This window comes from Bacillus rossius, chromosome 14 (assembly GCF_032445375.1).
Source record: "Bacillus rossius redtenbacheri isolate Brsri chromosome 14, Brsri_v3, whole genome shotgun sequence".
NCBI lineage: Eukaryota > Metazoa > Arthropoda > Insecta > Phasmatodea > Bacillidae > Bacillus > Bacillus rossius.
This window is the reverse complement of record NC_086341.1, coordinates 15,714,556-15,728,141: the sequence shown is the minus strand read 5'-3', so window position 1 is coordinate 15,728,141 and position 13,586 is coordinate 15,714,556. Positions and strand designations below refer to the sequence as shown.

The window sequence follows — 13,586 nt, the reverse complement described above, 5'->3', positions numbered from 1 at the left end:
GCCATAGAACATTAACAATGAGGGACATGATGTCGGTTTGATATCGGCTCTCAGCTTCAAATTAAAATCAACATAAACATGGCCGCAGTCGTACCGAAAATATCCCGGTTATCTTCACGAGTTGTAAGAATTTTGGGCTGTAACCCTGGGCCTATGACACTGCAAGGGACCAACACATATTTAGTAGGAACGGGAGAAAGGTATGTTATTTTACAACTGAAATTTTTTATAAACCTGCAGCAGCTTGGTTCACTTTAGTTCCCGATACCAAAACAATATTGATGACGTCACTACCACCCGTACAAACATTCTTACGTGAAAAGCGCGGGAATATGGAATTTTGGGTGTAGAGCATTCATGTGCTTGTTTTGCCCAAAGTATGTTTCTTTATTAAACCAAGGAGTTCGGTTTTGACTGCGAGTGATGACGGACGTTCCTGCGCTTACTCGCGGTTAAGTTGGACAACTCGTTAAATGCAGTATTAGCGGAAGACATTGATTATGATCGTATGGAGGTAGTGTCGCGCAATGATGTAAAGCGGAAAAGCATAAGTGAAACCAGTGATCTGATTGAACGAACCAACAAATCATGCAAGCGTGACGTCCGTTTAAGTAATTCCTTGGGCGAAGACATGTCCGGCGACGGACGAGGCCGGGTGGCCGATCAACAACGTGGAAGTGGGTATGTACCAGGTGGGAGCGCACGTTACCCTGATACCTGTAGCGGTCCTTTCATTGTAGTAGTGGAATCCCTTGATAGTAATATTGGAAACTTGCACCCGATTTCTTTAGGTAAAAGATTGCACCCTAATCGTTATATATTGCAAATCCAACAAGCAGGTCCAAAACGGCTGAAAATGTACTTTAGTACGGCGACAGCTGCCAATCAATTTCTGGACTCTGATACTCCAGGCAAGATGAACCTGCGAGCGAGCATCCCCATGGGTCTGACGAGGAAACAGGGTATCATATATGGTGTTCCTTTGGATGTTAGTATGGAAGAGGTCCTCGACGGATATGAAAGCGCTACCCATAAACTCCTGCATGCGGAACGTCTCACCAAGCATATCCAACGCGATGGGCAGGATCTTCGGGTACCCATCAAGCTCCTCAGTCTCACCTTTGAAGGGCAAACGCTGCCTCCATATATTAGTATTTTTAAAGAAATATACAAAGTGACCCCTAAAGTCCAGAGCGTTACCATGTGTTATCAGTGCCACCGATTTGGTCACACTGCCAAAAACTGTCGTTCCACGACGCCTCGGTGTGCTACCTGCCTTCTTGTCCATGGACAGGCCTGCCCGACAGTTGGTACACCACAATGTGTTAACTGCCGGGGACCACACTCGGCACTCAATAAAAAGCTCTGCCCCATGTGGGAACGTGAACGTGAAATCAAACGGCTAATGGCTTATCATAATCTTTCGTATGCAGATGCGACAAAGAAGTTACCACCCAGTCTGTGTGTACCGGAACAACAGGTCCATTATCCTATAATAGGGTTCCCTGTTCTGCAACCCCATCTCCCACATACAGTTTCCACCTACAACAGTACACCTGCAGAGGTTCCCGCACCACAGCCGACGTTTGCTCACGTGACCCAAAGCACCATGCGGCGTAAGACTGTGCCTACACGGCCCGATGGCTATACCACTTGTTACAAGGCGATCCCACCCGTCATTCCGCTGGACTCCCACACAAATGGCGACATTCGCCAATATTACGCGCAGTTCCGTCCTGAAGTGCCAGACATCACTATCGGACCAGTACACAATCCACACGCAGGTGAACACAACCTTGAACAACCGCCATCTACCCCTACAGGCACCGAGCACACTGTTCCTAATGAGAAAGTCCAGAATATCGTCGATATGATTGAGGGCTTGGTCAGCACTGCAAAGACAGATCATACGTTCGCCGTCAACAAGGATACCTTGATGGAGGTTCTCCTCCGCATTTTGAACCTATAATTTAATCTTCTTGTACCATCTCACTTCCTTTCAACCTTAAGATACTACAATGGAACGCTAGGTCATTGATCGCTAATCGATATCCCATGGAACACTATCTACACCTACACAACGTTGATATTATATTGCTATGTGAAACCAGACTTACGGACAAATATACAGTCAGGATACCAGGATATCACCTATACAGATCTCACAAACCTGACCGGGGTACTGCTATTTTCGTGAATAAAAATTTTAGTGTAGCGGAAATATCGATTCAATATCCACCCCGTGCTGACAATATTGATGCTGTCGCTATTCAGATTTATCACCGACACTTCGTATGGGCCATAGTGTCGCTCTATGTCCACCCCAACTCCTCCATTGATGCTGATACATGGGACCTTTTCTTCCGCCAATTTCCCACCCCTGTAGTGATAGGTGGGGATTTTAATAGCCACCATTCCTCTTGGGGTAATGCTTTTTGTGATGCAGCAGGCCGGACGTTGCTTGAATTTCTTCATACCTCGAGCTATATGGTCATGAATGACAAACGCCACACTCGGTTAGGTTGCTACCAACAACAATCTACTGCTATAGACCTAACTCTCATTTCTACAGATCTCGCGGGGCAACTTACCTGGACTGTCTTAGAGGACAATTGGGGGAGTGATCATTTTCCCATATTGTTGACTACGCAGGTCTGCCAACCTTTACCTCCTCAACAGTCTCCAGCAACAGCCCAGTTTCGTACCCGTCAAGCTGACTGGAGTAAATTCCGCGGCCTTCTGGCCGATATCGCCCCTTTTGCGGTCATAGGCCCAGGAACGGTAAATGCATGTTACGACTATTTCTACACGCAAATCTTGCATGCCGCTCATCAAGCCATCCCTATAACGTGCCAGACCGCTTGTCGTAAACGTAAACCCACTTGGTGGGATGATAAATGTCAGACTACAAATACTGCACGCCTTATGGCCCTTAAAACTTATAAACACTGCTCCACTCTCAGTAACTACATCGCATTACAGAAAGCACAGGCGGTGGCGAAACGGACATGGAAGGGGGTGAAAAAGGAAAAGTGGCACGCCTTCTGCACATCGTTTTCGCGGTCTACTCCCCTGCCACAATTATGGAGGAAGTTTCAACAATTTCGGTCTAGCAAAGATTTCTCTTATGTGACTCCTATCCCTGATGTCATAGTACCGGCCTTTATGCGGCATATTGCCCCGGATTATGTTCCCAATGCAGATATACATTTCACTCCGCCTAAGCCGCCCCTGAATAGGTATATAGATCATACTGCCTTAATTATGCCTTTTACGCAGCAGGAACTACAAACTTGTATACGTCATACTCCTAACACGGCGCCGGGACTTGATAAAATCCCATATGTGATGATCCGGAATCTCCCTGAGAACTGTACTTCATACTTATTACAACTATATAATCACATTTTCGTTCATGGTGTAACTCCGTTAGCCTGGCGGGAGTTCATCGTACTTCCTATTAAGAAGCAGAATAAACCGCTATTAGCCCCTACTTCTTACCGGCCCATTGCACTCCGCTCATGTCTTGCAAAGGTTTTTGAAAAACTATTGAAAAATCGGTTACAGTGGTGGTTGGAAAAGAATAAGCTCATCCGGCCTGAGCAGTTTGGATTTCGGCCAGGTATTGGATCACACGAGGCCATTCTATCCTTATTGTCCAAAATTCATGTTGCCTTCAAGCTAAAGAAAATATGTACCGCGCTCTTTGTCGACCTGGTATCCGCTTTCGATAATGTTAACTTGACTGTATTGTATGAGAAGTTGTGCCATATTGGAATTCCCACTCAAATTATTAAATGTGTACACGCTCTTTTTTCTGTCCGACACTATTACCCAATCACGTCACAGACTCCATCGTCTGCACGCATCGTCTATACTGGCCTTTCACAAGGCAGTACATTGAGCCCACTCCTGTTTCTTTTGTATACCCAAGACTTAGTTTATCACATTGGGCGTACTTCCTATAACATTACTTATGCAGATGATATCGTGATATGGGCCTATAATACAACATATCAGGGAGCTCAGGACACGCTGTGTGACACTCTCCACAGGCTTCAGGCATGGACTGATAGCAATGGATTAGAAATATCCCCAACGAAAAGTAAGGTCGTGTTTTTTACGAGGAAATATAAACCGCACAATTTTCCACCCTTCCAACTGCTGGGTCAACCCTTACCGATTGCGACAGAAATTAAATACCTAGGTGTGGTATTTGATCATCGTTTGACGGGTAAAGCCCACATTAAATATCTAACGCATAAATGTCGGAAGCGCATTGATCTGTTAAAAGCTCTAACACACCGCACGTGGGGTGCGGAGGTAAAATTATTAAAACTATTTTATGTTACCACTATTCGGTCGGTGCTCGATTATGGCTGTTGTGTTCTTTACAACCTCTCTCCCACCAGGAGTTATGAACTGGAGAAGATACAGAACGTTAGTATGCGGATCATTTTAGGTGCCTTCCCTTCGACGCCTATCTCATGTATGCAATTCGAACGGGGACTTTTGCCACTAACCCTCCATAGAAAGTGCTTCCTGGGGAAACTTTGGATACGCTCAAGGGCATCTCATGTTGCCGGTTATATGCGGGCGGTGGACAAACTGGATTTGGATATTCCGGACGCTCTTAAACGAGCAGAGTCCCATATTGTTTCTACGCCCTGTTTAAACAAATATACTTTAACATATGATATTACGTTTCAACCGCTGCGAACTCAGGTCATAGGTAGTAAGGGACAACCGTCATATCTAACCGCTCAGGAGTTCTATGAAAGCGTGAATCATGTGCATTTGCATCGAACTATATATACAGATGCTTCCAAAACCGACACAGGGGTAGGAGCTGCCTATTACGATAGTCACACTAAAACTACTGGCTTATATAAACTGCCCCCTATAACTACCATTTACTATGCTGAGGCGTATGCGGTATATAAGGCATTGCAATATGTGCTCCGAAAAAAAATTCACCAATCTATTATTGTGACAGATTCATATAGTTTAATTCAGTCTCTCAATTCCACCCCTCTTCCTCGAGAACCTGTGGTCTGGCTTATTAAGGAACTTACACTCACCTTGTGTAGACTTAACATCAGTGTACAATTTTTCTGGATACCTAGTCATATCGGGATTCACGGGAATGAAATGGTAGACCGCCTGGCCAATTTGGCTCGATGCTGTGGTAGTACGGTTCCGGCGGTATCATATAATGTCCTTCTCCCTTACCTCGACCGGCTCATTATGGAGGAGTGGGATGCCGTATGGCGACGCTATGCCAGGGATAACGCAACCGTTTACGCGTCCTTATATCGACATAGACCGGTCAGCACGGATATCGTCTTTGATAATCAGCCGCGTCACCTCGCTGTCTTATCATTTCGACTCCGATCCAATCATACTGCTGCCCCTGCCCATTTGCATAAACTCGGTATTCAAGACAATTCTGACTGCACATGTGGTGCTGTCCTGGCGGATGTTAATCATTTACTTTTTGAATGTCGTTGTGTCCGTTCGCGGGATAACCTCTATGCTCAACTTAAGAGTCTTAATTTGCCTTTGCCCATGGCGTACCCTTCCTTGTTGTTTACGTCTACTTGTGAGGTCTGTATCGTGCTGTCCCATTTCCTATTCGAGAATGACATCCACATATGAGTTAATGGTAACGTCCTTGGGTCCCCTGTCCTTGGTGACCGGTGTATTATATTGACATTTGACCTTATTCCATGGCCTTCTTTCCATTGGTCGATGGGCCTCGACCGAGAAGATAGTTAGCAATGAATAGTTCCTGCTAGGTATTCCTACTATGCCCCTCCGCCTACGTGCGCTCCGCCTGGTATATATTTCAGTTGGATCCCGCTGGTGTTGATCTCTAGAAGAGGTGGTTTTTTGCAGCGTGATATTGAAGACATCTGGTTGTGAGGGACCATAAGACGTGTTGACCACGTGCGAGTATAGTTCTGGTTGTGGGCGAAAGCCGTTAACCAAAAAAAAAAAAATAAAAATAAAAATAATTAAACCAACTTTTGGGTATCATGTACTGTACTACAGCCCTACCGATACAAGTACAGAACATAATACAGAAGATAGATTTCCAGTGGTATCATATTGTATATTATAAACCTGCTCGTTTTAGTATATTGTATTTTGTGATACCTCGTTTTATAATTTAATCATTTTCAAATTGATTGCAATGTCCCGAGTATCGTAAATTATACTATAGCCCTACCTATTCTAATTCTGAACATGATACCGTTCATTTAATATTTACTGTATAATATTGTATACTACAGACCCAACCAGTTTAGTATATATTGCAATACCACATTTACATACTTTGTTTATTGTTTTTTACTATGATTAAACTTCCTAGGTATCCTAAAATATACTTAAACCCTAATTATTCTAGTATGAAACATGATCCCGAAAATAAATTCTGTGCACTAATTTAGTTTTCTCAACATATTTTTTAAAAATGTTCCTAGGGAGGACTTTTTATCCGAGATGTATTCCATTCTGCTCCTCGACCCTTCAGACCCCTGGATAGAGGCCCTTTATCAAAAATTTATTCTTATAGCTTCCTTTAGCCCCTCTCTTCCACATATCTCCACTATGCCTATGTCTAAATATGATCAGATTGAATAGAATCTTTTAACAACTGAAATCAACAAACCATACTAATATATCAAATAATCAATATGTCCATAGTTTTAAAATTTTGCACTTTAAAAAATACAAAAAAAAACACAAAATAGATAACAGAAAAAGTCTAAACAAAAACATAAATAATAATTATATTTTCAATTTAATCAATAAATATTTTAACTTGATTTTAGTTGAGAATGCAAAAAAAAAAGTCACTTTTGGTGTTTGCATTGAAAATATGTACTTAAACAAAGCAAGCAATAAACAATCCTTCACAGGTAAACAACCACTGTTAATATTTTAATGCCCTGTCCAGCAGAAAAGTAGTATATATCATTGATGCTGATAACATTTATTTAATATATTTATCCCAGTTAGCTTCAATAAGTAGCTTCATTCAAAATTAACACTTTCGACAGTTAGTCCTAAATTTATATAGTATATTGCTATAAACTGTTCATATCAAGTAACTATGCCTTATTTTTTTTTGTTTACAGAAGAGTTTTAATAGACACTGGAGATGACAATATTCCAGAATACATAAATACACTGACGAGTGTTTTGCAACAGGAAAATGCTACTTTGGAGCATGTTATAGTGACTCACTGGCATCACGATCACATTGGAGGATTGAAGAATGTTTATGACATGTCACATAAAGGTAATATACACTAAAAAAAAATAAATATATTTTGAAATGTGTTCATAGGTTGATATTCTTACCTACATAGTTAATTTAGGTTATTTTTTGGTGAACCAATTTGATGACTTTTTCCCCTTCAATTTTTTCAGGTTCTTTTTATAATAATAGTAGATGTATGAAACTAAAATTAAACAAGAGCAAATATTATAAAAAAATTTCCTTCAATTTGCATGAGCATACAGATTTTTAAGGGAGAGAGCTGAAAATCCTTTTCAGAGATAATTTCCAGTGATCCAGCAGTTTGTAACTACCTACCTATTTATATAAACTGAAAAGAGGCCTAAAAAAAAGTGAGTTAGCAAAAGCGTGCTGGAAATTGAAGTTACTTGAATTCCAGCCCCATTGTTGTGCATTTAAGAACTTTTCCAAGACCAGTCCTTCAGTTAAATTATTTTTCGTTACAGTTGGGATTCTCCGAGACCTATAGACATCTTGAAATATAAAAAAGCAGGGGTGGCTCCAGCGTCAGGGGAGTTGGACGACTAGCCGGGCCCCGTCCTGGCCTTTTCATTTTTTATTTTACCTCATCGAGTTTACTGTGTAAAATATGGACATTAGAAAAAGGGAGTATTCAATTAATTGTTATTAGCATATGATTTAAAGTGCTGGTCAACATTTTTTTAGATTTCATTTGCTTTCATGATTTATTATTTTCAAAAACCTTTAAACTTTTTTATTGTCTTACGTAATGACGCGACTCCACCGGACGACTTCGATCATTAGCTTTTATACAACCAACTCGAGTATAGTACTAGGAAAGATTGTAACGTCCAGAGTATTAACACTGTCAGAAAATTGCATACCGTAGCCTACATACCTATTTAATGACCGATGACCGTACAACTAACTTTTTGGCCAAATCTAACTGTTTTAAGTTATTATTCAGTTGTTAACTTTTATGTGTTGTTATTTTTTGAACAGGTTGTAAAGTATGGAAATACAAGCGTGGCAGCCTTGATACCCTTCCTGACGGTATTGTCCTCAATTCCTTAACCGATGGACAAGAAGTCTCCACAGAAGGGGCCACACTGAGGTATGTTCTTGGTGGATGTTCATTTGTAACAGTTCTCAACTTAGCTCAAGACTCGACAAATTTTGTGTGGTAGAACACTTTTGAATAAATCACTCTATAATTTTCACACATATCATAAATGTAGCACTATTTAAAAAGTTTTAAGACTGATAATTTTTTCGCATAGTTATTATTTTTAATTTTTTTAATTTAGGAGGTATCGTATTGAGATTTGTTTGTAATGTTCACTCAATTCTGTGCATACTCTGATGGAGTATACTTTACCCCATACACCTGTAAGATCCTGCAACAGCCTGTGTTAAGAGTCCTTCACGTGTGTTTTATATGAACCCCATGGGAAACTACTACCTAAACAAAATTTCCCAAGACCAAAATTAATGCAATCATTTACAAAAAAAAAAACCTAGTTAATATTATGTGATATGATAAAGTGACTTTTAGTGATTTAATATTAAAAAAAAGTGACATTTAGTTTTAAAAGTGACCTGTTAGGAGTCATAAAATGTGATATAAATTTTATATGTCTAGCACTACATGTAAAATCTGTAAAAAAAATACACTAAAATGAGATAATTTGTAATTCATTGCACATCAAAGAAAGAAAAAAAAAGTATCAGTTATTGTGTTCACAATGGTTACTGGTAACACTAAAAGATTTTAAGGTTGATATACTACACGTGATAAGACTTGCAATGAAAGTGAATAATAGTCTACATTTTTAAAATAATATATTTTGTGGTACTGCTGGAAGGCAGTTAACAGTGAACGACTCTGCTACAAAAAAAAAATTTAATCTTCTTTATTTTTCTTCCAGGGTTGTTCATACTCCAGGACACTCAACTGATCACGTAGCTCTGTCGCTACTGGAAGAGGACTCACTCTTCAGTGGAGATTGCATACTTGGTGAAGGCACAGCGGTGTTCGAAGACTTGCATGATTATATGCAGTCTTTGAATAAAATTCTGGAGCTGAAACCAAGCTGCATATACCCTGGCCATGGCCCCACAGTAATGGTAACCATAAGTTTTAACGTGCATGACGTAAGTAGGGCTTAAGGTGTTGTCGATATAGAGGTCATTAGAGACTTGGTAGGCCGAGAGGTGAGAACGGAGCAATCAAGGAATGAAATGTGGGAAACATGGGCATGCCCCGAGAAAACCCATCTGCCCACAGAAATCGTCTGCCATGTTTCCAGATTTTTTGAAAAATGGGGGGAGGACTCCTTGCCACCAGGTAGAAGCCTAGTTAAAAGCATATGTAAAAGGTAATAAATAAATTTAAAAAAAAAAGCGTGTGACTGCCGAGTCAAGCCCGAATTGCCTTGCTGGCATGTAGTTGTTCTGACCAGTCAACGACCGTAGCCCTAAATTGCATGAAACTGTGATGATCAGTTGCACCATTCTGACTTTTGCCCAGGAATTATCTTACTATATCATTCCTCAGAAATTCACGCTAACACATTCTGAGAACTACAAGATCTTCGCTTGTGTGAACCAAAATTCGTTAAGTTTTCAATCTGCAGCAACAGGTGTCAGAAGTGTCTAAGAAATGCTTGGTGCATTTCTGTTGGTGGGCTGGAGTCGCCAGAAGATAGCAGCTCATGTGGTCACTTCATCTTGTGATTGTTAGTTACGACTGAAAAACACATACTTATATTTAAAAGCTATTGCAGAACAAAAAAGTTGTGAGATACAAATAGGTGTTGCTAAGAAAAAGCTTATATTTAATATAAAAGTAATTGTAATGAAAGCCTTTGTACTACAAACTCTTATAATAAGGGTATTTATTGCATGTGGAATGTATAGTTGTAATGTTAAAAAAGCAGGAATTTTTTTTCATGTATGTGTTGGTTATGTATGATCTTAAATTAAGTATTCATTCTCTAATAATAAGTCCATAAAATTTTTAGTCATGTCTGCTAGCGCTTCCATGACTGCCACTGTTTCAACTCAAAGTTCCCAATGATCCAGTGCTCAAAAAACAATGGTATAGCAAAAAATGTAGTTGAACCATGATGAAACCCAGTTCATGAAATGAGATCATCCTTGAACTCTAATGGTGCTACTGACCATTACCAAGTGTAATTTGACCTAGTACATTTATAACATGCAATTAGTTACATCCTTACTGAGTTTTTTTATATTCATTACTAATAATTTGATTACAACTTTTTTCAGGATCCTGTACCAAAGGTGAAATTTTATATAGATCACAGAAATCAACGAGAAGACCAAATCCTGCAGTTTTTGAGGGAGGAAAGCACAAAGGGATTTACGGAAATGGACATAGTTGAAAATGTTTACAAAGTAAGTTTTAAAGCTACTTCAATGTCTTTCAAATAATTTTTTATGCAGGTGATTTAAGTTCTGCTGTGTCAAATGATATACATATCACTAGTTGGTTTTTTTTACACCATCCTAGGAACAGATTATTCATTTAAGAGGGTACAACTTATTAAGTAAGTTCCTATTTACATCAAGAAAATTTAGCACGTACAGTAATACATTTCGCATCATGGCAAGTGTTAAAAGCAAATAGTTGCTATTGAGACACAAAATAAATGTCTTGTATATGTATTTTGGCTTTTTAATAAGAATTGCACATTCAAAAGTATCTTTTGGTACGTGTATTTGCACTCAAGGTTATTATGAGTCATTGAAAATGGCATTAAATCATACATAGCAAGAAATAGTTTAACCTCGAAAATTCAGTTGGTCGTGTCAGTTTGTATGTCTTTAATTAATGCTTTAATATTTACTCCTTTTTTTAAAAAAAATAAATAAATGAACACCACATTAACACCGTGACACACCGTTTTCCTTTCAGAATGTGTGGTCTTTTGGCAATGTTACGTTAAATCCCAATCGTGATGCAGTCAAGATAATGGGTTGCAAACCAACATTAATGCTACTCCAAAATAATGACAAAAATCTTAATTATTATTTAGACACATATCTCTTTGCAATTTTAATCTCAACCTTGATATGTCTAATGTATTTCTTGATGCTAATCCAATTTTTGATAATACAAACCATTACTTCAAGGGGTGGAAATAACAAGGGTAGAAAGATAAAATGTCATTACTTTTAAATAGATATATATTCTATCAAATCCATTATAATTTATTGTAAATTGCCTAAACTTTATCTAAAACCTTTGGACTTTATTAATAATCATCTTAATGTTACCTTGAACATTTGTCCATACAATTTATATGACCATGTATTAGTGCAAAGGATGAAAAATAGTGTTTAAAGATCAAAAATAATTGAAATTTTAAATCAATCTGTTTTGAATATTGGCAAACATAGGGGATGTTATGTAGGCTACATTAAGTTCTTAAACGTTCCAGTAGTTTCCAAAATATTTCTAGAGGAAATAAGTACTTTTAAATCTACCTTCACTTGTAGGCTGTGCCAAAAGGGATTTTTTTTTTGTTTTGCCCTGTATTTGTTAATTTTGTTTGTGTTGTCCTATTACAACTTATTTATCTTTTGCCTAATTTTAGGCAAAGAAAAACTTCCATTTTAAATAATATAGTGCAAATATGAAGGTTCCTAAATAGGTGACTGAGATGTTATTAAATGAAAGTTAATGGGAATTGGTTGTTTGCAGGAAACTCCGAAACATCTTCACCAGGCAGCGGCTTACAATGTCAACCATCACCTTTGCAAGCTCCAAAAAGAGAGGAAGGCAAAGCTGAACCAAGACGGCCGCTGGCAGTATGATGAAGCGTCCAAGTTGTAGATACTGCAGTGCCATTTGAACGCGGTGCTGCAGTGACATTTGAGTGCCACAGACGCAATTCCTATTTATGTTACGTTCCTCAGTACAATTATTTAATCAAGACATGTTTGATGCTGAGCAAGGTGGTGTGACAGTTGAATTTTGGATTATCCTTCTGAAGTACCTGGGTCATCCCGATTTATGTTTCCCAGTTTCACTAAATAATCCAGAAAAGTGCTGGGATTGTTCCTTACTATCACCCTGACATGACTTAAAAATTCAGTAAAGTCAGCTCGAAGTGATACTGTAGTACATGTTTTTAAATATAACTAAGAACAATTAATTTCAGGTGTAAAATTTAATTTGGTTACACAGTCAAACCCGTTTAAGGCGTTACTGCTCAAGACGTTTTCCTGCCTATAAAACTTCAGGATAATATTGCACAAAATGTTTCCCATACAGTTAACCTTAACCTATTTTGTGATAAACTCTACGTGTAAGCTATTCAAATTTAAAAGAAAATAAGAATTTACTACGTATTTATCACTTCAATGATCACACAATAAAATACACATTGTGTTTTTACTTTTAGTACGTCACTAATATCTTAATAATCACATATGTTAGAACTGTTATGAAATTTAAATAAATATTTTAATTTCGGTATGGAGTTTTAGCCCTGAACATTAGCTTCTGCCATATTGGTAGTGGTACCAACTTAACTTCTGTACGAAATTCCCCCATCGTAACTGATTCGTAAAACTATTTTAATTACGTTAAAAACTTTTAAAATGAAGTTGGAATTATAAGTTATATTTCCCAACTGACCGGAAATTAAGTTTCTAGAATGCAAAATAAAATCTATTTAAAGTAAACCTTTAAATCATTTGCAACTTTAGTTAACATCAAAACAGTTGACAAACAATTCATTTGGAGAGAAAAAAACACTCAAGTTTATTTTTTGGAGCAGTATCGATTGTTACCCGAAATTATTTTTTGTCATTGTTTGGAGGAAATAAGAAGCATGAGGTTATTTTCAGAGCGGGTTTTGATTGTTAGGCGTAAATATGTTTTGTGGATTTGTGACAATGTTTTAAAGCTAATCATGTCAGACCCGTCTACTTCAAAGATTAAAATCAAATGTAAGCCCTTTCTTTGGAGCATAAATTTGACATCATTCACAAAATCGAAAGTAATCCTAAGTTCCGTGCACACAAATTGCAGCTCAGTATGGTATTCCAGTTTCAACTCTAAACACTTTTTTTTTTCCCCCACAGTGAAACCACCTTTCTTCAGCACTTGTCACTGAGCAGGTAGGCAGCAAAAAAAAAAAATCAAAACTGCAAAATACAAAAAAGTTGAGTGTGCGCTAATGGAATTGTTTAGACAAAAACGTGCCCTTACCATTCCTGTTGATGGCCCAATTTTAAAAAGGCAGAATAAATTACGCTGAAACAATTACCAATTGTTTCAAGA

At 38.4% G+C, this 13,586-nt stretch overlaps 1 protein-coding gene across 3 annotated transcripts in view; it reads left to right on the top strand.

Annotated features, from left to right (window-relative positions):
• Positions 1-12,347, top strand: part of LOC134538676 (beta-lactamase-like protein 2 homolog) — a 28,149-nt gene extending 15,802 nt beyond the window's left edge. The window contains exons 1-6 of one of the 3 annotated variants that reach the window (XM_063380094.1): positions 4-200; positions 7,146-7,309; positions 8,273-8,384; positions 9,199-9,397; positions 10,562-10,690; positions 12,000-12,347. In XM_063380094.1, coding sequence (XP_063236164.1) covers positions 79-200; positions 7,146-7,309; positions 8,273-8,384; positions 9,199-9,397; positions 10,562-10,690; positions 12,000-12,131 — 858 coding nt within the window. In that variant the 5' untranslated portion in view covers positions 4-78 and the 3' untranslated portion in view covers positions 12,132-12,347. Of the gene's footprint in view, positions 1-3; positions 201-270; positions 682-7,145; positions 7,310-8,272; positions 8,385-9,198; positions 9,398-10,561; positions 10,691-11,999 lie in introns of those variants that run through there. The other 2 variants (XM_063380093.1, XM_063380095.1) reach the window with 2 other exon arrangements.
• The last annotated feature ends 1,239 nt before the right edge of the window (positions 12,348-13,586 follow it).